At 41.3% G+C, this 27,032-nt stretch overlaps 1 protein-coding gene across 1 annotated transcript in view; it reads right to left on the bottom strand.

The window, feature by feature from the left end:
- The window catches only part of LOC142204993 (tetratricopeptide repeat protein 41-like), a 35,929-nt gene extending 9,426 nt beyond the window's left edge, over positions 1 to 26,503 (bottom strand). Inside the window, exons 1-13 of the mRNA XM_075276337.1 lie at positions 25,643 to 26,503; positions 22,940 to 23,123; positions 19,440 to 19,645; positions 18,971 to 19,134; positions 17,530 to 17,983; positions 15,626 to 15,856; positions 14,592 to 14,790; positions 13,925 to 14,061; positions 12,323 to 12,432; positions 10,573 to 10,757; positions 5,290 to 5,436; positions 4,424 to 4,573; positions 2,045 to 2,178 (exon numbers count right to left, since the gene is read on the bottom strand). Coding sequence (XP_075132438.1) covers positions 2,045 to 2,178; positions 4,424 to 4,573; positions 5,290 to 5,436; positions 10,573 to 10,757; positions 12,323 to 12,432; positions 13,925 to 14,061; positions 14,592 to 14,790; positions 15,626 to 15,856; positions 17,530 to 17,983; positions 18,971 to 19,134; positions 19,440 to 19,645; positions 22,940 to 23,123; positions 25,643 to 26,441 — 3,100 coding nt within the window. The 5' untranslated portion in view covers positions 26,442 to 26,503. The remainder of the gene's footprint in view (positions 1 to 2,044; positions 2,179 to 4,423; positions 4,574 to 5,289; positions 5,437 to 10,572; positions 10,758 to 12,322; positions 12,433 to 13,924; positions 14,062 to 14,591; positions 14,791 to 15,625; positions 15,857 to 17,529; positions 17,984 to 18,970; positions 19,135 to 19,439; positions 19,646 to 22,939; positions 23,124 to 25,642) is intronic.
- Between the last annotated feature and the right edge of the window lie 529 nt (positions 26,504 to 27,032).

Genomic DNA, 27,032 nt, shown 5'->3' with positions numbered 1-27,032 from the left:
CTGGGGTTCAACACCCCTAGGGGGTCTAATAAATGCAAAAAAAAAATTAAAAAAAAAGTAAAAAAAAATATAAAAAAATATAAAAAGTATTAAAAGTTCAAATCACCCCCCTCTCCCTAGAACAAATATAAAAGTAGTTAAAAACTGTGAAACATATACATGTTAGGTATCCCCACGTCCGAAATCGCCCGCTCTACAAATCTATAAAAATATTTTTCCTGTTCGGTAAACGCCGTAGCAGGAAAAATAGTCAAAAGTGCCAAACCGCCGTTTTTTCACTGTTTTGATTCTGATAAAAATTTGAATAAAAAGTGATCAAAGCAATAACATTTCCCAAAAATGGTAGAACTAAAAAGTACACCTGGCCCCGCAAAAAAAGACGCCCTATGCATCCCCGTACACCTATGTATAAAAAAGTTACGGCCGTCGGAATATGGCGACTTTTAGAAAAAAAAAATTTTAACACCGTTTTGGAATTTTTTTTAGGGGTCAAAATGTAAATAAAACCATATAAATTTGGTATCCCTGGAACCGTACCGAAACACAGAATACAGGTGCCATTTCATTTTGGCTGCACAGTGAACGCCGTAAAACCAAAGCCCATAAGAAAGTCGCAGAAATGCATTTTTTCTTCAAATCCACCCCATTCTGAATTTTTTTCCTGCTTCCCAGTACATTATATAGAATAATTAATGGTAGCATCATCAAGAAAAATTTGTCCCGCAAAAATTAAGACCTCATATGGCTCTGGGAGCGGAGAAATAAAAAAGTTATGGGGTTTAGAAGGAGGGGAGTCAAAAACGAAAAACGAAAATCAAAAAATGCCATCGGCGGGAAGGGGTTAAAGTTAATATGTAATATAAAAAACTATCAGACACAAATCTCTATTACTCAAATTTCCTTTAGCTGTAAGGCAAGTCACTTGATATAAAAGTCTTTTATATGTCTGCTACATTAAACAGGTATAAGTCAAGTAGCATTCTTTAGAAATGATTAACCCAGATCCATCACAACTTGTGTACTGTGCAGGGCTTTCTTAAGACACATGTCCTGCAGACTAGAATTCCAACATAAAATTACACTAACATTTCTTGGAACATTGTGTTCTATAAAACTGGTGTTCAGGAGGAAGTCTGTTGTTTTCTGTAACATCCTGTAGAAGGTAATAAATCCTTATTAAGAAAAACATAAGTCAAATATATAGCATTAAAGCAGTGGTTCTTATCCAGGGTTCCATCGAACCCAAGGCCATATGCACGGTTCATTTTGTGTACCAGTAAAAAACATATACCTATGTCTTGAATTTGGAAAAAAATCATATTTGATTTATCACTAAAGAAGGGTTCGGTGAATGTTCATATGAAACTGGTGGGTTCGGTACCTCAAACAAGGTTAAGAACCACTGCATTAAAGGAATTGTCCGGGTTGAGCTGAAGAGAAGGCAATGGGTCGCTATAAAGTGGACCGAGCTTTCTGCTTCCGACCCCATATTGTGTACAGGACATGCGCTCGAAGTGGCTCTGAACACATGTCAGCCCCCTATCGATTATATACAGTATTTATGGACTAAGATGAGGATAAGCCATAAAAAAATGGCTGGACAACCCCTTTCAGTGGAGTCTATCACCACCAAAATCACTTCTAAATCACTTATATACTGTTGTAGGTGCAATTAGTCATACAGTGAACTTACCTTTCTTGTGTCAAAGGACATTGTTGCTGCTGAGAAAGTCAACTTAATTTCCATTAATTTCCAATAAGGTGCGGGGTTGTGGCCACATCTATTTTCGCTTATGATCACCCAACGCTGCCCCGTAGCTTAACAATTGACAAGTCTCGATATGCAGTGACTACAGTAGATGTAAGGTACACTACAAATATCATGTGCAAATGGAATAAAAGATGATTTTCTTGTGTAAGGTTGTACACTGACACAAGAAAGGTATGTCCACTATGTCACTAACCGTCCCTACAACAACATATAAGTACTTTAGAAGAGATTTGGTAGACTCCATGTAATAGAAAACCAAATACACCACATTACCTGATTTCAATAACGTATTGCTGAGGCGTAACCTGAGATACTGCCTCATCTCTGGGGATGGGGAGCATTTTTCATTTTCTTCTATGATTTTTATAACAGTCCTGTAGTTTTCAATTGCATGTTGCCTTTGGGAGCTGAAAATGTAGAAAAATAAAAGCTTCACAAATATTCCAAATAATGTGATATCCCATGATATTACAAGTAATGTATTCTGCACCATACTGTTAGCATCTGTCTTACAAAATGGTACCTAAGGCTATATTCATAGGCACATTAAAAATATGGGGAGTGAAAAAATATTTTTGCTATTGCATTCGCGCACGTCTAGCCTAAAAATAAGCCGGATTATCTGTGTCCCCACTAGCTGATCAGTGCTTGCAATGACAGCAGCAATGCAACATACTTATTCCCGGGGTAATGTAACTCCTAACAGAGCCCGGGTGGGAATACATGCCCTGAAAATGAGGGTCAGCATTTCTTGTATTCTTCATTTTTATTAATGTCCATTCTGTGCACATCAAAGTTTTTCCTTTTTTTCTGCAGCCAACATTTGTAGCACCTGCTCCAGGAGAATGACAATTGTAAACTTTTGCAATGTGGTTTTCTCATGGAGACTCAAAGCGCAGGGAGCGTTGTGAAGTAGGAGCGTAAGGGTAAGTTCACACAGGGTTTTTTGGATCGCAACCTAAGGCGGACACCGCCTCAGGTTCCGGTCCAAAATATGGGTAGCTGCGACTGGATGCCGATGCAGTGCACCGGCATCCAGTCGTGCACTCTGCTCCAAATTAGGACCAAATAAATTGGCCTATCAGGAGGGAGTGTCTTCAGGTGAATGTCGGGAGGCGAATCCGTCTGAAAGAAGGAGAATGTTGCTTCTTTTTCTGGGAGCCGGAACAAACAGCTCCCGGAAATAAAGAACTGACTGGCTCCCATTGATTTCAATGGGAGCCGTCTATTTGGTCAGGATTTTGAGGCGGATACAGCCTCAAAAATCTTGACCATAAAACCTCGTGTGAACTTAACCTTAATGAAAATTTTTCAAGGAGGTTACTCTCCCATTTGCAAAGCCCTGTCCCTTTCAGACACGGTGTGATGTCGGCATTTATGTTGACACCAATTTTGTGATTGACCAGCAAACATCGTGCCCAGCGGCCCAGCAGATTTGTCCACTCTTCTGGGAGGTCACCCATTTTTTTGCAACCCAGACATTTTGGGAGATTTGGCAACTGTGCTTTCAAGGCTGTTGAATGATCAAGACCAAGGGCAGCACACTAATGCCGATTCTTATATGTGACATACTGTTCTTCATCCATGGGTCTAGAAAAACTTTGGATATACCAATGTAAAAAATGTATTTAAATAATAAGCGATATAGTTGGGTGTTGGTTACCATCTTCACATCTCTGTTAGCAACAGGAATGAACAATGTAGATGTGAATAGCACCATAAACATTACAACACTTTGTAGTCAATAACAGGTTATGTCTCACATCTCTGTTGGAAGAACTGTAAGGAGTCACATACACCAAGACCAAAACCTGTTGGACCCCATTATAAATGAAGGCAAACAGACAGTGCTGTTTATGTCCATTGTGTAATGGATCTGTCACAGATTTTCTGCTTGCATCATGGAAAAGAAAAACAGGTAAATGTAGACATGTAAACCCTGAAGAGGTTGTCCCACAAAGCGAAGTCTGCAGGTCCTTTCTCCCGCTCCATATTCAACCTGAGTGCAGCCAGGCTGAATGTGGGCATCAATGGTGGTTGATGCTTCCGAGCGCCATCAATCTGCCCGGATTCAGCTTGGCTGTGCTCAGGTTGACTGTGGAGCAGGAGAAAGGACCTGCAGACTTCACTTTGTGGAACAACCCCTTTAAAGGGAGCATAGCACTACTAAAGCCACTTCTGAACCACTTGTATGGCCGGTTAGTGGCATAGTGAATATACTTTTCTTATGTGAAAATGTAATCTTGCTGTTGAGAAATTCAACTTTTTTTTCCATAAGCAAATTAGCTGTTTGGTGCACTCAGGCTGGGGCCACAGCTGCTGGAGCACCCATTTCCTTTTGTGGCTGCCACCCTCATAACAGAAAGACTGAAAAGTTCAGTTACTTGCAGCGACCACATAAGAATATGGTGCTCCAGCAAACCTGGTCCCGCCCCAGATGCACTATACAGCTCATTTGCATATGGAAAAAAGTGGAAGTTCTTCACAGCAAGATTGAACTTTGACACAAGAAAGACATGCTCATTATGCCAATACGCAGCCGTACAACATTATTTCAATGGTTCAAAAGCAGTTTTTGTGTTGGTGGACTACCTTTAAAGATTGTTCTCACAGGTGCACATGCACACGCGCACACACACACACACGCCTTACTAGTTACTGAAACCTGGAAGTATTTGTATGTCCGCTATGAATTCCTGAACTTCTCCACACAGGATGTGATTCTTGCCATGGAGTTTGTATCTGATATTCAAACACTCAACAAGATATTTTTCTGATTCAGAAATGTCTCCAACAGAGAACCTAATACAAAGGAAAGGTGTAAGAACATCTCGTTCCTGTATATCAGACAAAAGAAATAGTAATAGCAGATACCATATGATACCCTATACTCAGCCCATTTCAGGGGCAGAATGTGTTGTGCCGGATGTTGTAGTGTCACATTCCTGTCCCTTCGTGCTGTTAATTTCCAACTTTTTGAATGTGAATTGGAAGATTTAAAAGAACCTGTCGGGAGAATTTTGGACCATAAGGTCTGGGCTCCACCAGCCGGAAACGCCGCTGGAAAAATCGCGGCGTTTTACAGTATCTGCAAAGTGGATGGGATTCATGAGAATCCTATGCGCACTTTGCGTTTCAAACCGCAGTACAGCCACGCTGCAATTTCCAAAACCGGCGCAGTTTTGGAAATAGCAGCATCTCAATTATATCTACAGAAACGACAGCGGCTTTCTGGTTGATATAATGGTAACAGAAAGTCCACATAGGACTTTAGGCATGATATATTTTTTCCCATGTATTCCAGAAAAAAGTGATAACATTAAAAATTTTAGTTAATATCTGTATTTTATTGCTGTTGCTGACTATATTATGTATCCTGGCAGTTAATGTACTTTATAGACGTCACATTGCCTTCCGGTAGGGCTGCCTTTTGTAATTAATAGACTCACCTATTACTACTATGGTGTACGATTTTATTGTCACCCTAAGCAATACGAATATGAAGTAGATGACCTTACTTGTAAAGACCTTGGCAAAGTTTGTGTGCGGCGCGTTCATATGGCCCTGTTGTGTGTTGGTGGAGTTCTTCAGTAGGATTTCCAAGTATCTTATGTTGTCGTTCATAGCATATTTTGGCTTCCAAAGTCAGTTTTAAACATAACAGCCTATCTAAAGAGTGAAAAACAGGAACTAAATGTCATTCTTTTTAGATGCGAAAAAGATCCAACACCACAACAACCCTTGTTTTAGGCTAACGCGCCGCTCATTCTGAGACGTAAACACGTGTCAGAGTGAGCGCAGCAAAACAGAATCCCATTGACGTCAATGGGTTCGGTCTTACGCGCGCTACCCATTGAACTCAACGGGAGGCTTTTTTTACCTATTGCTTTCAATGTGGTACACACGTATTGGATGTAGCACCATGTGACTTTACATGTCACGCTGCCTCCTCCATTGCTCCTTCATTAGTTTGTAGAGTGCAGTGTGGTACTATAGAGGAGGCTCAGTGATATCTACTATTACATGGCCAGCCCAACTATGTGCAGGTGCCCAAGGCTGACAATGGGGGGCAGAGCTTCATCTGGGATAAAGGAACAGAGGAAAGAACTAATGTGTGGGCACTAATAGGGAATTAAACTATTTTGGGGTGAGTAATGGGCTTTATATTCTGTGGGAAGAGGGGGCACAAATGGGACATCATACTGGGAAACTTCTAAAAATGGACAATAAGGAGCGTTATACTGTGTTTAGGGGCAATAAAGAACGTTATACTGTGTATAGGGGTAATAAAGAGGCTTATACTGTGTATAGGGGAAATAAAGAGGCTTATACTATAGGGGTCCTAGTATTCTGCTGTACTATTTTGTTAGGATTTTTTTAGGTTCAGTTTCACAGTCATTATTTTGTATAGGTATTTGCAAGCCAAAACCAGAATCTAAACAAAGAAAAAATAATGGAAAGCTGTCCCAAGTACAAAAATATAGCCACAGCGACATGTTATCCTTGCGATGTCATACCCATGAATCCATCATGGGCACAACAATGCATACTTTTAAAAAAAATTGTGTTATACGCAAAGGTGCATCCACAGTGAGCTGACCTGACTACTGTGACTGCTTCACCATACATACATACTGTATGAGGAGTGGCAAATTGTACAGCGTAACCAGTGGCGTAACTACCACCATAGCAGCGGTAGCAGCTGCCACAGGGCCAGGGACATTAGGGGCCCGGTGACAGCTGCTACCGCTGCTATCATTATTCTCGGAGGTCTTTTCAGACCCCCGAGTATAATGATCGGGGCCCCCTGTTGGTGGAATACTTTCCACCAACAGGGGGCCCCGAAGCTGCAGCAACGGCTGAGACACAGGAGCTGCAGCTCTGGCTCCTGTCAGCGCTTCAGGACGCTCCCCCTCTCTCCCCCCTCCCTTTCTCTGCTGTCCTCTGCCCACCAATGAGAGGAGGAGGCGGGGCTTATCCCTGCCGAGCTCCTGCCGTCCTGCACTGGAGGAAGAAAGGAAGAAGGAAAATGAAACTAAAGCTACACAGGTACGTACTGGGGTTACTTATTAATGTCATGCGTATTTGGGAAATTACTTGTGTTTTAGTAACTCCATGTGCCTCATAGTAATAGCAGTTAACCCCATCATCTCCCTCACATTAACCCCTGTTTGCCTCACCATAAGAGTTACTGATATGTGAGACATATGGGGGTAATAGTAATGAAGATACTTTATTATTACCTCCATGTCTCTCACATATCAGTAACTCTTATGGTGAGGCTTACAGGGGTTAATGTGAGGGAGATGATGGGGTTAACTGCTATTAATATGAGGCACATGGAGTTACTAAATTGTAATGCACAGGGCCAGATTTTTTATCCACAATTTGTCCTGGTATAGCGGTCAGCGGTGACAGTATTTAGTCCTGTAGGGGCCACTAAGGGACATAATACTGTGTGCAGTGGCCACTATGGGACATAATACTGTGTGCAGGGGCCACTATGGGACATAATACTGTGTGCAGGGACCACTATGGGACATAATACTGTGTGCAGGGGCCACTATGGGGGATAATACTGTGTGCAGGGGCCACTATTGGGTATAATACTGTGTGCAGGGGCCACTATTGGGTATAATACTGTGTGCAGGGGCCACTATGGGACATAATACTGTGTGCAGGGGCCACTATGGAACATAATAGAGCGCGCAGGAATGCGTAGGAGGGACTCGGTCGAGATCTTCAGTGTCGGGGGGGCCCCATGTCAAAAGTTCGCCACGGGGCCCCACCATTCCTAGTTACGCCACTGAGCGTAACGCCAGCATAAAAGCAAACCTAAATGTGGTAGTAAAACTAGGTGTAGTGGAGCTATCTGACTACTAGGTGGCGCTGTTGCAAACCTATTAGACAGAAACGAACAGTAGGCTCAGCTTCTTGTCCCATGACCAGGAATAGCTACAGATGGTTTCAACCTCAAAGCCCCATATGGTTCAATCTTGGCTAGTCAAGGCATGTGTCTTTAAAAACAGTACATACGCCTGCTGTGGGGGAGGACAGGTGCTCCAACATAGAACTTCTGCAGTGACTGCTTGAGTAGGAAGGTACAGTGTGAGGTGCTTTATGCCTTAGAGAAGGGGCATCTTGCTCCCATCACTCTTACATGGCCTTTCAGTGGGCAAAGTGGTGAGAATACAGAAGGGCAGGATACAGAAGCATATTTGTTAGCACTGGGTATTATATTGGCAAGTCAATGCTTTTATATTTATGTTTAAATATTTAGGTCTGAGCCTCAGTATTACAATGTAGCACACCTCTGAGCCTCAGTATTACAATGTAGCGCACCTCTGAGCCTCAGTATTACAATGTAGCGCACCTCTGAGCCTCAGTATTACAATGTAACGCACCTCTGAGCCTCAGTATTACAATGTAGCGCACCTCTGAGCCTCAGTATTACAATGTAGCGCACCTCTGAGCCTCAGTATTACAATGTAGCGCACCTCTGAGCCTCAGTATTACAATGTAGCGCACCTCTGAGCCTCAGTATTACAATGTAGCGCACCTCTGAGCCTCAGTATTACAATGTAACGCATCTCTGAGCCTCAGTATTACAATGTAGCACACATCTGAGCCTCAGTATTACAATGTAGCGCACCTCTGAGCCTCAGTATTACAATGTAACTGTTAGGATCGGGTCTCGCAGGGTTCCATCACGGCGCACAGCGCCACCTGCGGGCCAATCCGAGCCTCGCCCTCGGCGTTGTGCAGGAGGATGTCTGGAGCCTAAGTCCAGCTTTTGGCCCACTGAGCATGCTCAGGCATTCTGGAGCCGCTCAGAGGCTAAGTGCCATTCTCTCCCTGCTGAGCATGCTCAGACATTTTGGGTCCGCTCTGAGGCTAAGTCCCAGTTCGGCCTTACTGAGCATGATCGGAGATGTTATGCCACTGCCCTGTTGGGCGGGGATTAGCCTTTAAAAAGTGTGAGCCGACGCCCGCCCGGTGCTCACACTTTGCTTAAAATATGTTTGAGGTAGGAGCTTAGGGCCAGGTTCCAGACAAATTTAGCAGCTGTTTAGGGATCCAGCTTGTATTCCTTGCTCTTCCTTTTGGAACCAGTCTACCCCGTCCTACTCCAACTGCTTGTATCCCCTTGCAGGGTTAGGAGTTTGTTTAGACTGACCAGGAGTAGAGTTAACCCCTGGCAGTCCTGTGTTTGCAGTTTAGTGTAGCACATGCAAGGTCTGCCTCTCCTGCTGTAAATAGCAGGGGCTTCTGATAGCTGCACTTGCTCAACTGCTATACATTGGCACGCTCCCCCAGTGACGTAACTGGAGAGAGTTAGTTGCCGCCAGTTCTCATTTATGTTCTACAGCATCACTGCCAGTGCAGTTCAACTGGTGGTGCAGAATTAAGACATACGGCTGCCCATCTGGGCCTGTGGACCTCGCCGCAGTGCTCTGCGGCTTAGCAGTTCTGTTGCATTTATTATTTTTTTTGTATTTGCACACAGAACCATAACAGTAACACACCTCTGAGCCTCAGTATTACAATGTAACAGACCTCTGAGCCTCAGTATTACAATGTAGCGCACCTCTGAGCCTCAGTATTACAATGTAACGCACCTCTGAGCCTCAGTATTACAATGTAACGCACCTCTGAGCCTCAGTATTACAATGTAACGCACCTCTGAGCCTCAGTATTACAATGTAACACACCTCTGAGCCTCAGTATTACAATGTAACGCACCTCTGAGCCTCAGTATTACAATGTAACGCACCTCTGAGCTTCAGTATTACAATGTAACGCACCTCTGAGCCTCAGTATTACAATGTAACGCACCTCTGAGCCTTAGTATTACAATGTAACGCACCTCTGAGCCTCAGTATTACAATGTAACGCACCTCTGAGCCTCAGTATTACAATGTAACGCACCTCTGAGCCTCAGTATTACAATGTAACGCACCTCTGAGCCTCAGTATTACAATGTAACGCACCTCTGAGCCTCAGTATTACAATGTAACGCACCTCTGAGCCTCAGTATTACAATGTAACGCACCTCTGAGCCTCAGTATTACAATGTAACGCACCTCTGAGCCTCAGTATTACAATGTAGCGCACCTCTGAGCCTCAGTATTACAATGTAGCGCACCTCTGAGCCTCAGTATTACAATGTAGCGCACCTCTGAGCCTCAGTATTACAATGTAGCGCACCTCTGAGCCTCAGTATTACAATGTAGCGCACCTCTGAGCCTCAGTATTACAATGTAACGCACCTCTGAGCCTCATTATTACAATGTAGCGCACCTCTGAGCCTCAGTATTACAATGTAGCGCACCTCTGAGCCTCAGTATTACAATGTAGCGCACCTCTGAGCCTCAGTATTACAATGTAGCGCACCTCTGAGCCTCATTATTACAATGTAGCGCACCTCTGAGCCTCAGTATTACAATGTAGCACACATCTGAGCACATCTCAGTATTACAATGTAACACACCTCTGAGCCTCAGTATTACAATGTAGCGCACCTCTGAGCCTCAGTATTACAATGTAACACACCTCTGAGCCTCAGTATTACAATGTAGCGCACCTCTGAGCCTCAGTCTTACAATGTAGTGCACCTCTGAGCCTCAGTATTACAATGTAGCGCACCTCTGAGCCTCAGTATTACAATGTAGCGCACCTCTGAGCCTCAGTATTACAATGTGGCACACCTCTGAGCCTCAGTCTTACAATGTAATGCACCTCTGAGCCTCAGTATTACAATGTAGCGCACATCTGAGCACATCTCAGTATTACAATGTAACGCACCTCTGAGCCTCAGCAGCTTGTAATTATTTTGTAGGTTATCTTTCATAAGACTCTGAAGGTTAGCCAGCGCCTTTTCATAATAAGTCACTGCTTCTTGCCAGGAGCCAATGTCTTGATACAAATCTCCAAAACTTTTTTGTATCCACATCAGTACTTTATTGTTTCTGCTTTCTGCAGCTTCCTGCATAAAACAAGTGCAAACAAGATCTATGAAAATGTCCGTATAGTGCAATGGAATCACTTACAATTGTTCTTATATCTAGTAAGGCTGGGTTTATGTCACATTTGATTAGTCAGCACATACGTACAAGGTAAGGGTAGGTTCAAACTACCGTTCTTTAATGCTTGTTGCTCTCATATATAACAGGACATTAATAGACACATGCAGAAAGAGCCCCCTCCATCAGTGGAAGAAAGTGCTATGATGGTTTACAGCAATGGATTGTAATAATGGTAGTGTGAACATAGCTTAAATATGTCAATTGAGATATATTATCCAGGGTGTTCTCATGGTCTCTGCCTAGTCAGTATGGCAGAAAAAAAAATAGACATGAATAGTGTTGTAGGTTATGCTTTTCTACACTGCAATATCCAGTAAAAATGGTTATGTTAAAAGGGTCATTCTACAGACATAAGAGACTGATTGAAGACCTCTATATGCAATGACAAAAGGGGCCGTGTGTGTCCTATGTCAAAGCTGCGGTAGGACATGGGTGTACGTTTGCTGCTCAATTCACTTTTATGCAACTGTCTACTGTTACTGTATCTCCAGCAGTCCCACAGACGTTAATGTGGGAACAAGAGTCCGTTCTTATGATCATTCTGGGGCCCTGGTGCATAAAGGTTAAGTGTCTATGGAAAACCCCTTTAAGTTAATATTATATTTTAAATGAGACTTCATGGGTGAAGGAAGTCACTACATGGCATTAATCTAAGGCCACATAAAGGGGTTTTCTGGCCCCTAATTTATGTTTTATACTAATATATATTTTTCATTTATGCGTGGGTCATCCGTATGAAACAAACATTAGGGGCCAGAAAATTCCTTTAACCACAGCCATAAGCCTGATGTGAACAAAGCCTTACACTGTCTGCATGCACTAAACTTCTTTTTTACTATATATATATTATATGACACACAATGCAGATTTAGATGAACAGCCTAATGTACTAATAAAGAAAAGAGTACTAGCAATACCAATAGACCATTTATATGACAAAACAATATCATGGTGCCCATTATTATATTTTATTATACTGCTTTATACGCAGGCAGACACACGGCTTATAATGCTTACACTCAACCATTCAATATGGTATAATAGTGACATTATTCTGGTTCCTTTCAGCGTGTCAAGCATATCTGTGCAATAAAAAATAATTCTACCCTGACTGATCAGCGCCATCTAGCGGACATATGATGTTATTAAGACAAATTCACTTGAAAATAACCAATGTGTATTTCTGAAACGGCACCCTCTGAACTACCTCAAGCTACACCCCTGTTGCTCACATATTGCTGGATATCAATGGAAAGTGGATGAGATAAATAAGCAATCCACATGCACTAAAAACCTGCGGTAGTATGGGTTCTCAATCCACAACATGTCACTTTATGCAGCAGGTTTTTCTCCAGGACATTGGTGTTTATTTAATTTGTTTGTGAGTAATTTCTTTAGATCAACATATGGTGTAAAATATAGAATGTCAATCTTTTCTAAATCTGAATTTTTAGTCACTACTCACCAGATGATGTTCAATGGATGAGAGTATAGAGCCAGCTTCTTTGGTCTTCCCAATATCTTTCAGGCATTGTGCAGCAAATAATATCACTTTGTATTGACCAGCAGCATGACCTGCAATCAGCATTACATAAAGTGGCATAACAATTGCACCAAATGGCTAACATTTCGTAGGAGTAATCTTCTCTGCTTCTCCTTGTGTTCCATAAATTACTAAGAGTGATGTCCTGTCCATAAACTCTATATACAGTAGATTGCCTTTATAGGGAAGTGGTCACTTAGGACCCCTCTAATAACTACAACAGGCATAACATTATAACCTGAATTTAGTGCACTGTCGGCTTTCTAGTGGTATATAAAACCACACGTGCCTGAGGACATGAAAGGTCCACTTTAACCATCTTTTTGGTGACAATTTTCCGTCTTGACCAATTGCCAATCGTTACGACCATGAATGCAAGAACTTTATATGCTCTGGTACCTGTCAGAACCTAGCCAAGAGTTGCCTATTGTGGCCAGGTTATTTTCTCGTGTCATAAACCGGCGGTATCTGACAAGTGCCAGACCATAACAAGTTCCTACATTCATGGTCGTATCGACTGGCAACCAATCAGCACTATAACACTACCACTAAGATGGCTAGAGTAAATCTTTAAAACTCTGCAAAATTTTAAATTATATATTTTTTTATATATATATATTTTTATATTTTTTTAATATATATAAATTTATATTTGCAATAGTTATCTTTAATTGTCTACAGATTTACATATGGCTCTGTTCATAGGAAAACTCCTTTAGGCTGGGGCCCCACGGGACGTAAACGCCGCGATTTGCCCGCAGCGGAGACGCTGATTGGACAATCAGTTTAGCCCTGTGATTGGTGAGGCTTTGACTTCTGTCACACAGCATGGAGAGTGCTGAGGAATCCATCTAGTCTAACTGTCAGGAAGTAGTCCATTGTGTGCGGACACACTGCCAATGCCATGTGGTAATGCTGCCAAGATATAAGACCTGTTTGCTTCTACTGCTAGAAAAGTTCTTATGCACTTGAGAAAGGGTCTTTTGACTTGAAACGCGTTGTGTGTGAACTATAATAAATCTGTTTATCTAACCTAATCAAACGGGTGAAGCGCAGTCCTTGTTCCTCGGTCCCCTACATTTATGCCCACTTTGCGGAAGAAATTGCAGAACGGACACACTGCGATTTGCAAAGCCGTTGCGGCTTTGCAAATCACCGCATGTCATTTATATCTATGTAAACGCTGGCGGCTTTCCCGTAGATATAATATTAAGAGAAAGTCCGCACAGGAATACTCTGTGAACTTTCTCTTAAAAGCGCTGCGGAAAGAACCGCAATGCGTTCATGCCCCTGTTCTTTCCGCAGCGCTTTAGCCTTAGGCTGAAGTCCCATGTGGTTTAAACACAGTGGAAACACCACAGCAAAAATGGTAGCAAATCTCATCCAAACATTGCAGAAAAATACCTGCAGCGTAAATGCTACATTTTCCAAAACTGTTGCATTTATGGAAATTGCAGTATGTCAATTATACCTACAGAAACGCCAGTGGTTTCCCTATACTGCACTGCTATAGCATAGGATCACCTGTTATATTGTGTAACAATGCTTGACATGCCACTGCTGGATCCTTCCCTGAATATAACAGCATTTTCCAGTAGCAAATAAGATTCATTTTCATTTGATGTCCATGTTTCATGTTTCTACAGATCAAGTCTAAAGTCCTTAAATATAAAGAAGAGGAGATGTTCTAAGTTAGCAAAAAAAAAATCAACTTTATTGATCTTAAATAGAGAAGGGATAGGCAAACATTTTTGCTCAGCGTGCCGATTTAAATTAGAAAATCAAAGATGAGGTCCTCAAAGTGCTGGGCAACAATTGTAAAACTGACGACCCCCTACACTAAAGCCATATAGCACAAACCACAGTATTATTGAGGTCCTTTAATAGTACCTCCATATGTCTCACATATCAGTAACCCTTATGTGAAGCACACAGGGGTTAATGTGCGGGACATGATGGGGTTAATTGCTAGGGTGTTTAGATTAGTGTAGGGATTTCCAGTTATCACCGACAACCCCATTAATACCCGCAGGACCCATGCTGGCTGCCATGCCAGCAAAATATATCACACATGGCACTCTTGAGGTTACCGACCCCTGGTCAAGGGTTTGTTTCACTCAGTCAGTTCATCACTTCATACCTGCAGTAACAGCAGTTCTCTACCAATGACAGTGCAATATGGAATACTTACCTGTAATTTAATAAAAACCTGTACAAATCATAGAGCTTGCCAGTCATACGCAACTGCCAAGGCACTTCTTCATACACCTGTCGAGAAAGTTCCATCTGCTGAAAGTACTTAAGAAGATGATGATGAAAATGTTTTCTTTTGCGACTCATTGTGTTCTGAAAAGTATAATCCAGACATTCACCAACTGGCATAGCAACACCTGTATGGTGAGAATATTGAGTTAGGAAAGACATCTTGGACTGATCACTGCTAGTCAATGATGTAGATCCATGAGAAATTCTGCCATTTGTGTGTCAGTATTTAAGGGGGTATTTAAAGTTTTGTTGTGATCCACGGGATCGGGTTAACTTGAAGATCGGTGAGGGACTGAGTGCTGTAATCTCATAGAGAACAGAACAGCATGCATGCTCGATCTGCTCAGTGTTCACTATAACCAGAGAATGGGACCCCCATTCTTATTATAGTTGGATGGCCCAATGGTCAAAACCTCCACCCATTAGCCAAATTAGTCAGCAGAATAGAACCATCATGGTTGAAATCTTCTCACACAAAATGGAACTTTGTACATTTAAAATGACCAAAAAAATGTATAGAAACAACAATCTGTTAATTATCATGTATGTTAAAGGGTTGTCTCACAATTTAATAAGACATTACTCGCACAGAATTACTAGATTTCAATTAGAATAATTTTGAAGAAATGCTCCTGTGTCTAGATATTGTGGAGGTTCCCTCTTAGAGCATCCACCAAACATGGCCAATGCTGGTGGGCATAGATGACCAGTAGGCTTGTCTCCCTGCCCTCCTGTGCAGACTGGTCAATAATAATGAGGCCATTATAAGAGACTTCTTCTCACCAGAAGAAGAAGTATATCAGAGGTACGGTGGAAACCCGCCAAAAGCGCCATGACCTTCTTGTGGGAAGAGGACCACAAGTTTTCATTCATCTGTATCTGCATTCTCTATATCTATATAGTGACAACCTATAGATCATCCACTATTAAATTGACATTACTCAATCAAAAATAACTTACCAAATAGTAAATGGACAATAGCATCTCGGAAGGATTGGTGGCGAATTTGAAGCAATCCATCTGGTTTTTCCCAAATCCATTTTGAAGTGGCTAAGCGAAAGGCAGCCCAGTGTAGAGGAGTGACTTCATGTTGGTTTTCATACCCCAATGTCTTCAACAATTGAAGAAGGTCATCTTCATGCAAACCACAACGCGAGGTAGTAAGCAAGCACAAGGCATCTACTACCCACCCTATACCAGGGGCATAAAATACGATGTTAGCCTTGTGGAAATAAATCTAAATATTCGTTCACATATGTGCTGTTGCAATGACCTGAAATCGTTGGTCCGACGGACTAGAATCACATCCTGCATATAAGATAGATCCACAAGGCCCGATATTAATCTACTAAATTACTAATACATTATGAAGAGGCCTTACTATTACATCTACAGTCTATAGGAATACAAAAGACATTATAGTACTTGAAAGCTCCTTTTATGCACTTACTACTACCTATTCACGGAAAAAGAAATGATAACTAATACTTACACCTGTGAACACCTGTCTGGCCGTGATTCCGCCTAAATTCCTGGAAAAACTGCTCTGGGCCGGCTTGCCAGCGTCCTCTCTGCCTGGAAACCGTTTTTTTTACACAGACAATCTGGCGGGGCCAGATTTAGTTATACCATTTTGGGGAATGTCTATTGCTTAGATCAACTTTTATTTAAATCAGAGGCGAAACTGAAAAAAAAATGGCAGTTTGGCCTTCACCATACAGAAAAATATTTTATAAGTAGACCAAGCATTTTCGGACACATGGATACCTAATATGTATCCATTATGTCATTATGTTATGTATGTCATTGTCTTTACATACCCGGTTTCCACTGTAATAGCACGGCGGATGCCGGGGAGGGTTAGCACTACCGGGGCCCGCAGCATCGCCCCACTCCTGCCGCTGCAGAACGCCAGTGGCGGCAGAAGCGTGGTAATGTTGCATATAAGACGGCCCCCGACTTTTGGAGGGTTAAAAAGTCGTCTTAAATGCCGGAAAATACTGTTATACATTTTATCATGACGTCTGTTCGCCTATCTATTTTTATCTGTGGCCATGTGCCTCCTGCTATCCCTATTTGTCCTGTCCCCTTTCTGATTTTTACCTGTTTTACCTGTCATATTTTCTGTACACATACTATAGTGTCTTCTTATCTGGTTTCTGTGGTTCTCTGTGCCACAGTTCAGTCTGTTCAGCTGCTGCCAAATCAGGGTCACCTCAGTAGGTATAAACCTGGCAGACTTCCCCCAGCAAAGTTCACATCCCCATATGGGGGTTAAAGGGTGAAAACCAGAGAGTCTGCTGGGATGACATCCTAAGGCCGGGTCCTATGTAGTGTAAAGGCCTCGATTTTTCTGCAGCGTTTTAGAGTACTTGCAAAGTGGATGGGATTCTGGTTAATCCTATCCACTCATTGCAGGAAATTGTCCCCAGCAGGCAAGCTGCGATTTCAAAAACGGCTGCATTTTTGTAAATTATACCTACAGAAACTCTGGCGTTTTCCATATACTGTAGGTATAATTGAAGCACAAAGTCTGCAGAGGAAAACTCTGTGGACTTTCTGTGAACCGCACTTTGGGAAAAAAACACAACGCCACGATTTTTCCTGCAGCACTTTTCACAGAAAGTCCACAGAGTTTTCATTTGCTGACTTTGCGGCTCGCAACGTTGGGCCTTAGCCTCAGAGTAGATTCACACACAGGAATTTGCTGTGGATTTGGGGGTGGATTCTGCACCTGAATTCACAGCAGACTTGGCAGGTTCCCATTGTTTTCTTATATCTACAAACAGGTTTATATACACCTACCCAGGAACAACATATACCACAGTAACAACTGGTTTTCAGTGTTACATTCACCAATTTACCTGAATTATGAATGTCACTGCCAAAAGCTGCCTTGGGTGTCTTACTTTTCCTTTTGCACTCTCGAGGCCAACTAAAGTGTTTAACCCAATGCTTTATGAGCACTGACCAAAGCTGCTCCGTGGATAATGTTTCCAGGGGACTGTCGATACAGTAGGCCGCGCCTGGGCAGATACAGAGCTCACTAGATAGGGCTGCAAGCTGAAGAGGACTGATTTGTCTTTTCTTGTTTTCAAGGCTCTCCATAAAACACGTTGGCACTTTTCTGCTTGGCATTCCTAAATGCTTATGGAAGACGCACAAGCGTTCATCTACATCTGATTTCATTGCCAGCTCTTCTATCTGGACATCTGAACGTGACATCAAACACTTGTAGGATAGGTGAGAATTCCTGGTTGTCATGATCATTTTGCAATGATGGGGCAATCTGCCAGGTAGCCAACCAAACCCTTTTGCCTAGAGTTAAGGTTAAAAAAAATGGTAGAATTTATAAAAACAAATCATAAAAACAGTTGCTTTGGAGACATCAAAGGCACATCAGATGACTCAGGATCTCCCAAGTGTATTCCCATTGGATCGAATCCACTATATTACTGTATAATGTCTGTACAAGAGCACCGGACAATATGTATGTGAATTCCTAATAGTAATAATTCCGCACTTCTGTGTCCCCTACCTGAGCAAACTGTGGTGTATTTTTTATGGTGTTAAAAAATAAAAACAAAAAACCAGACAATGTATTTGTAACCTCTATGAGATAACTAGAGTTGGAACACAAATATTGCTCTTCGGATATATAGTAGCATTTACAGATATTAGTGTTGATGTAGTAGCCTAACATGCCCACATTTTAAGGCTTCACATAATAATAATACTACATTTTATTTATATAGCACCAACATACTCTGCAGCCCTGTACAATTTATAGTGTTCAAGTACAGACAAAAGCGAAACATTACAAAGAAATAGTCACATCACACAATAGGACTGAGGGCCCTGCTTGCAAGAGCTTACAATCTATGAGGGATAGGGGGTGACACAACAGGTAGCAGGGATCACCTATGAAATAGTGTGAAATTCACTCTCATGGTAATGAGACATCCAGAGAAGGAGGGGGAGGGGGAGGCTGTAATGCCTTTGGGGATGCTCTGTATTTTCTTTGTCCCATTTTTGTGTTTTGTTTCTAATTGTAAAGACCTTTGTTATACTAAATATGACTTTATTTATTTATTCATTCATTTTTTTTTTTACAAAAATTGTACTGCTAAAAAATGTCAATGATATAACAAGACAAACTCTGCAGGGGAAAATCATATATGATATGATATTCTGCAATATTGTATTGTTTCTAATGTGATTACACAATGTGTTTATTTGCAGCATATATGGTTACTGTAAGTATTTTAGAGTAAACATAAAGGTATATAGAGCTATAGTGTATACCTGCTGTGCATTTACACCATGAATTCCACATAGCTCATCCACTCCATCGAGAACAAGGACACACGGTCTCAGTGCGACAGATGCCAGGAAAGCCTCTACAAGCAATGGGAATTCCCATAAGTCATTAATGTTCTCACTGGAGTAAAAATCATTCGTCTCGATACCTAAAAGAAGAAAGGATGAAATCAGAAGATAACACCTTAACCTGGTAAAATTTTGCTAGCTTGGTCATAGGAGTCCAGTGGTCGGTCTCACTTAATGGTTGACAACGACCCACTGGACTCTTGTGCCAAAATTGAGTAGTCTCATTTTGTCTGTATGGGAAACCTAAGATTTGTAAAGTGCTGAGGAATATGTTGGCGCGATATAAATGTATTACTATTTTGTTATACCAAAAGCTGAACTACGACTTATAGGAATAGGACTCCAGGTTATATTTTAGACTTGTATCAATGATATCCATAGTTACCAAAGTAATCGCATTGAAGTGAAATGATGCAATGTCGCATGAAGCACATGATGTCATCGCTATATCCGCTCCTTCCCACAAAGTAAGCGATTACTGTAATACTGGGGCTATAGCTAATAAATGAGTGCAGCCATTTTGCAATTGCTGTTGACTTTCCACAGCCTCTCGCTCCATGCAATAGCAGAATGGACTTCTCCGTTTCCAGACTGTGGGAATAGAAGACAAGCAGGCACACAGTTAATTGGTTCTTGTTAGAATATACTAATATAAGGAAATAAAAGGAAATGTATAACTTTTTTAGTCGATGTCTGATTTGGCTTGAATAGTTCCGAGTGGCGGTCACATGTAGATAAAACTTGCCCGCATGCCGTTACCAATGACCACACAACTGTACAGGTATTATAATCAAAAAGTGACATTACACACAATGCAGCATATACGGTAAATAACAGCGCCATACTTATAACACAAAGAACTCAATAGATTGATAGATTTCTAGATCTCTATTACAGAAGCTCAAATTACATGTTAGAATTAATGTAACCATCCACCTTGGTCCCTCACCTTAAAGAGGACCTTTCATGGTCCAGGGCACGGGCAGTTCTATATACTGCTGGAAAGCTGACAGTGCGCTGAATTCAGTGCACTGTCGGCTTTCCCGATCTGTGCCCCAGGTGAAGAGCTAGCGGTCCCGGTACCGTATCTCTTTACAGTCAGAAGGGCGTTTCTGACACTCTGTCAGGAACGTCCTTCTGTACAAGCAGCGCCAATAGCGCCGTGCTCTGAGACTGGGGAGCGCCCTGTCAGCTTTCCAGCAGTATATAGAACTACCTGTGCCCCAAACCATGAAAGGTCCTCTTTAAATGAGGCATCAACCAGGCAGCTGCTGACAATGCATAGAAAATCATATGATGCATCAAAAGAGACGCTCATGACAAGAACAGCCAGCCAAAACATTAAGACTAGTGTGCAAGGACATAACTGAACTAGAGACAGTGCAGAGAAGGACGACCAAGATAACTAAGGGAATGGATGGCTTGGCGTACAATAACGCTAGGTTCACACCATTCTGCATGCAGAAGACGGAAACCTGTCATGCCGTGAGTGCCGGTGAGCTTTTTATGCGCTCCGCGGCGAAACCGTTTTTTTTTTTTTTAAAACCGGACACAAAGTACTGCATGTCCGGCTCTGTGTCCGGTTTAAAAAAAACGGTTTCGCCGCGGAGTGCATAAAACGCTCACCAGCGCACATGGCCGGAAACTTTTCAAGCCCATTCAAATGAATGTTTTGTGCAGGAAACGGAAACCTGCAGAACGGAGTACGGGCGCAGATGTGAACGAGCCCTAACAGTTTAACAAATGTCGTGATATTCAGATGTCTATAGAGAGATCTAATAACAATGTACAAATAAATGAAGAGACAGTACAAAGACCTTTCTAATGATGTTTTTACTCCTAGGCCAGTTCCAGTGACAAAGGGATATCCACTATGTCTGGAGGAGAGAAGGTTTCACCAGAAACATAGAAGGGGATTCTTTATTATAAGGCTTAGTTCACACGTAAATAACGTGTGGCTTATTTTGGCACTGGAAAAAACGCTTCCTAATTAGGAAATGTTTTTTTGACCTTGGCACGCTTTTTTGTGGAGCGTTTTTTTTGTAAAAAATGCTCCCAGGCAGTTTTCCCATCCTTTAAGAGAACAGGCCGCAAAAAACGCGTTGCGTTGTTTACTGCGCCGTTTTTTTTTTTTTTGTTTTTTTTTAAAAAAAGCGACACTTTTTTTGCAAAAAAACGCGCAGTAAAAAACACTTCCCATTCACTTCTATTGCTTTCTTCAGGTGGAAAATGCCTGAAGAAAGGTCATGTCGCTTCTTTTTCTCTGCTAGCAGAGAAATCTGCTAGCAGAAAAAAAAGCTAGCAGTCTACATAGACAAACATTGCATGGAGGAGGATTATGACGTGGATTCCGCTGTCAAAATCCTCCTCCATGTCCCCGTGTGAACTAGCGCTTAGAGCAGTGATGATATACAAATCACCGCCACAGGGTCGACTCAATATGCAAGTCCATAAAGGGCCTGGATGCTTTTTTTAAACAGAAAAATATTACAGGTTATAGGTTTTAGTAAAGACAAGCTGATCCAGGGTATTATATTGATTGTCATATTTGGAATTGGAAAGGATTCCCTGACATGGAAATAATCGGCATCAGCTTCATGGGGTTTTTGCCCATTTCTGGATCAACACAGTAGGATTATAGGTTATACTTTTTGAACCTGTGTGTTCATCCAACCCCATTTACTATGTAACTATAATATGTGAAATATGGATTTCTATTTGTGTATGTAAAGCTGTAGGTATAGAAGCTTTGCATGTTCTCTTTGTGTTTGCATGGTTTTACTACAAATTCTCTGGTTTCCTCTCACGCTCCAAAAACATAATGATAGGTTAATTTGCTTCAATATAATTAGTGAATAGGGAATTAGACTGTGAACCTCAATGGGGACAGGAACTGATCTGAATGGTGACAGCTATGGGGAATAGGTTGGCTCTACTGCATATAACCAAAAATAAATACATAAATAAATAACCATCACTATTCATTTTGATGTTCTTTTAATGATGACAAATGCCATTGACTAGACTGCATTCCATAAGTGTTCTGTCTTCTTTGTGAACAAAAGGCCATACATACCAAACACTGGTACCAATAAAAAGTACAACTTGCCCCACAAATAAAGAGCCCTGACTAGGGTTGATCGGGATCGGAAAAGATCAGATTCCGATTGGTGATCGAGCAAATTTCACGATCGAGATCGGCTGGAAAATGATCGGAAATCGGATTTTAAAATCGATCCTGGGCTCAACCCCAGCCCTGACATATCTCAACTATACAGTAATGGATGGAATATGAAAAAAGTTGCAGAGCATTAATGTATTTCCACTGAAAGAAAAAAAAAACAGAGCAGCAGGATCAGACCACGCTGGGAGACACCGGAGCACCTGGGGACTGGTGAATATGATTTTTTAAAAAAATTTTTAACCTTCCCCAGCCTCATATAAAAAAGGGGTCCCGGACAACCCCTTTAAATAGAAAACATAGAGAAGACCCCTCGAGACTAAGGCCCCACTTGCTATCACAAAAAAGCACTGTGGTGCATAGCGGATTTTACCGCAGCGTTTTCTTCTGTGGACTTTCTGCTTCAATTACACCTATAAGGAAACCGCCAGCATTTCTGTAGGTATAATTGACATGCTGTAATTTCTAAAAACCGCAACGGTTTTGGAAATCGCTGCATTTCTGCAGCGGGTATTTTAACACAAAGTGGGCATGGTATTTGCTAGAATCCCATCCAAATTACTGTAAATGTAAAACCGCGTTTTTTTCTGCCACATGGGGCGCTGGACTTAAATAGAAAATATAGAGACTACCCCTTTAAATAGAAAGAATAGAGGCAACAGGTGGAAAATAAGTAAGATGAGAGCTTTTCCCATGTATCATACCTTGAGGATGCCACATTAAAATATTCAACACTGGCGTTGTCTGACTGTACAGTTGTCAAGTGTACAGAAGCAAAAGCATCCAAGACCGTGAAGAGCTTGTTCAGTCCTTGTGAGGCCACAAAATCTTTGCAAAGACTTTCAGCATATGCTTGGTGGTAGGCTTTTGCAAGGTTGTGTTCATGACCTTAAATACACATATAGCAAAGAACATTATCTCCCCAGTAGACAAATAATTCCAACCTACAGCATGGAAAATCTTATCGCAGCTCCTTGATTAAATGAAAAGCCAACATTCCCTATCTTGTGTGAACGGTAACATAATACATATAAAATTATTACATGTGATAACTAATATATGTAACCATATGGAAGAAAATGCACAGAAGTATAAATGTCTATAGAAACCTGTTGTATACACACAGACTTGTATATTAAACAAATGTCATACATTGGCATCTGATACCCATAGGGTCCTATTGTACACAAAGTATGTTTAATGTATTGGTTATGCTTCTTAATTTATTGACGTACATAATACAGCGAAACCCTTGATCAATCACACCCAGGAGACTCTACTTCAGCGTCCTAATTGACTCTGCGGTAACACTACCTAAAGACTGGATCTGGATTTGATATAAATGGACCTTACCACATGACTTGTTTCTTCCATACGTCTCCACTACGGCCTACAAATTGACAAATACCACTACATATGATTTGTTCACAAATGCCTGATGAAGGGTTTCTTACCCGAAACGTTGTATTATGTAAATCAATGAATTAAACTAAGAAGCATAACCACGTTTGGAGTGCGGTTCTACTTCCCTCCTGTCCTCGTCTGTAGACAGACCATGATGCTGTGTGACTCCCAATAAAGAAATAATTGGGAGAGTTGCGAGGTGTTTTTTTGTGATGGATTTTGATGCAGATTCTAGCTCAAAATTTCTCCTGGAAAAAAAACCTCAGTGTGAACTAGATATTAATCTGTGATCTAAACAGGAGTTTCTGCATGTGCTGATGTATTTAGTAGAGCATTGCCTAGACTGGATACAAGCCAAGCGTAAGACCAGCTATACAGGATTCCAGTCTCTCAATATAAATATGTATAGTTTATTCACTGACACTAAGCAAATATGAAGCACAAAGTACAATAAATGGCGCACGTTGCCTTTATACAGTGATTAAGCAGAATTTGCATAAAATAATTATAAGAATAATAGCACACCACCCCATCTCAGCTGTGAATGTGATGTGGCCAATGCATTATACATGGACGGTGTGGACATCTAAATTATCCAGTCAGCATATGCCAAGTGTCCTATAGGTATACAGCAGCCAGTACGGTTTGCTCTCCCCCCCTCCCCCATTAACAATGACGTTATGAACACCTTTCTCCTTCTGATTCACTATAACCACTAGTCTCTTCCCTGTCCTGAGGGGTAATCTACAAACGTTAAGGGATTTTACCGTAAGTGTAACCAAAATAAAATTTGAAGACATTTAAGACAACAGATGTCACTACTAAGACGGTCGGAGGAAATCTAAAAAACTCTGCAACGTTGCTAATGATTTACAGTATATTCACAAAAATATTTAAGTTTTAATTGTCTACAAATATATATATATATATATATATATATATATATATATATATATATATATATATGGTTATGTTTATGGAAAAACTCTTAAACTTAATCTCTAAGAGAAAGATTATGTTCCTAAGGAAATCTTCATTTTCTGCCACCGTATATATTCATCCGTGGTCTAGCCGCAATGGGATGCTGATGCAGGGTATCGCCATTCCGTTGCGGCTGTCTGCAGCAGATTAGGCCCAGGTTAATGGTCATAACCAGAAGGGAGTCTCGAGCTGAATCTTCAGGAAGACCAGCAGGATGCTTATTTTTTCCACGTCCTGCTGCATTGATTAAAATGGGAGGCAGATTCTAGGTGGATTGCGCCCCCCAATCCACAGTAAATTCCGTCATGTGAACATACCCTTATATGACCACAAGAAAAGGAATTATATTAATTCTCAAAGTACCGTCTGACAACGTAGCCCCACCTTCATCACCCAATGACCCGTCTCACTTCATCACCCGTCTTACCTATAAAATTTTAAACCCAGTGGGCATTACATACAGTTGCCTCTCTGTCTGGCAGTATCCTAAGGGCCCATGCACATAACCAAGTGTACATCCTAGTTTATCACAGAATGGAGTCGGATGACATTCAAATGCGTTCCACAATGTATTCACGTCTGTATGGCTCCGGAATCTGTTTCATTACGATAAAACGGATGATTATAGAGCGTGCCCTATTATGTTCCATGCTATTCATAATCTGAATGCATTTCGTGATAAACTCGGCTTCATACTTGGTCGTGTGCATGGGCCCTAAACAACACTGTACTCCATATGTACAGCCAACAGCATGTGTTCCTAGTGGGTAGCGGGGAATAAGATCCACAACCTAGCAGAGATTTAACTTTCTTGAGAAAGACTCAGACATATTGACATCAACCAGCTAGGGGACAGTTAGTACACCCCTATCCAAATTATTCAGTCATCCAATGTGTATGGCCAACCTTAGTGTTATATTTACTCACAAAAATACACAATGCTGCTATCTGCCAGAATAAAGGACTCTTACATTTTAGTACTTTTGCATTTTATTTGCATATGAAATAAGAATTTGACTGACCTATATTTACTGCTGTTGTACTGAGAGGATATAGCTTCTCAATGACATCACTCCAATCTTTAAGAACAAGAGTCCCAAGTTCTTCTTTTGTCTTAAAAAACCTCACAGGTAATCCTCTGTCCACAATGCTGGCTTTGAGTTCCCATATCCTTAATTCTTCCACTTCATTTTCTGTTGCATAAGTCGACAGGATACTCCACTTGTCATTCTCATCTGCTTGCTGTAATTTATCTTCTATATACTGATAGTCTCTAAAGTAGAAGAACTGAGACTGAGCATCTTGAGAAAGTAAGGCCTGAATAATTTCAAGTTCTGTAAAGCTACACGTCTTGTGACTTCCCTCTAGAACCCAGGGGTAGCCACCTATTGCTGCCACCTGAAGATTCCTCTCTACTTCTGATAGTCCGGCATCATCTGATACATCAGAATTAGAGGATACTTTGATCTGGCCATCTTGTACAAACTCACCATAGGTATGGCCAAGTATGCATATAAGAAAGGGGGCGGAACGGTTAATAGAATCCAAACACAACCTTAACTGCTCATGTGCTATATGATGATGTACATGAGACTGGAGATCCACGATATTACAACTTTTTTCTGTCGCCCATTTGAGATCAACAGGTTTAAATGAGGTTCCTCGATCAAAACAGAAGTGGTCAAGCTGTGGGAATATTGTTTCAGCCAAATAATTTCTCTCTTCTATGAAGTCTCTTTGCGTTGAGCATACATAGGGGCAGATAGGTGATCTGCTGGTAAAATAATACTGGTGATCTTTCTTAGTAATATGCTTTGGCATGGTATGTGCTAAGTCCTTTAGGACAAAGATAGATTATTGATGTATTGTAACTGAGGCCGAGGAAAGAGTCTTATTCACATTCTTCTGTCTTCATTGCCTAAAAAAAAAAGGATAGCATTCATACTGAGAAGTTCTATAGGACTTTTGAGCTGATCTATTACAATGGAACTTTCTGAAGGCGTGATTCACTTTTGTGACACCCTCTAACTACCATTCTTAACCCCACTGTAAAATAACAGTCTCTGTAAAATCAAGAACATTACTCAAAACAAGCTGATACCATCCAAAGAACAACTATTACAGAAGTATACGGTGCAACAATGCATAGAACTCATACAAGTCGGGGCAACATGGTGGCTCAGTGGTTAGCACTTCGGTCCTGGAGTCCTGGGTTCGAATCCCGCCATGAACAACATCTGCAAGGAGTTTGTATGTTCTCCCTGTGTTTACGTGGATTTCCTCCCATTCTACAAAAAAAAAGACTAGGAAAATAAATGTACATTGTGATCCCTATAAGGGGCTCACAATCTCCATAAAAAAAACTCATACAAGTCATTAAAAGGGTTATAGCTGATCGGTGGGATCTGATCA

The sequence above is a fragment of the Leptodactylus fuscus genome, chromosome 5 (genome assembly GCF_031893055.1).
Source record: "Leptodactylus fuscus isolate aLepFus1 chromosome 5, aLepFus1.hap2, whole genome shotgun sequence".
NCBI lineage: Eukaryota > Metazoa > Chordata > Amphibia > Anura > Leptodactylidae > Leptodactylus > Leptodactylus fuscus.
The sequence above is the reverse complement of the archived record's forward strand: the minus strand, read 5'-3'. Positions and strand labels throughout refer to the sequence as shown.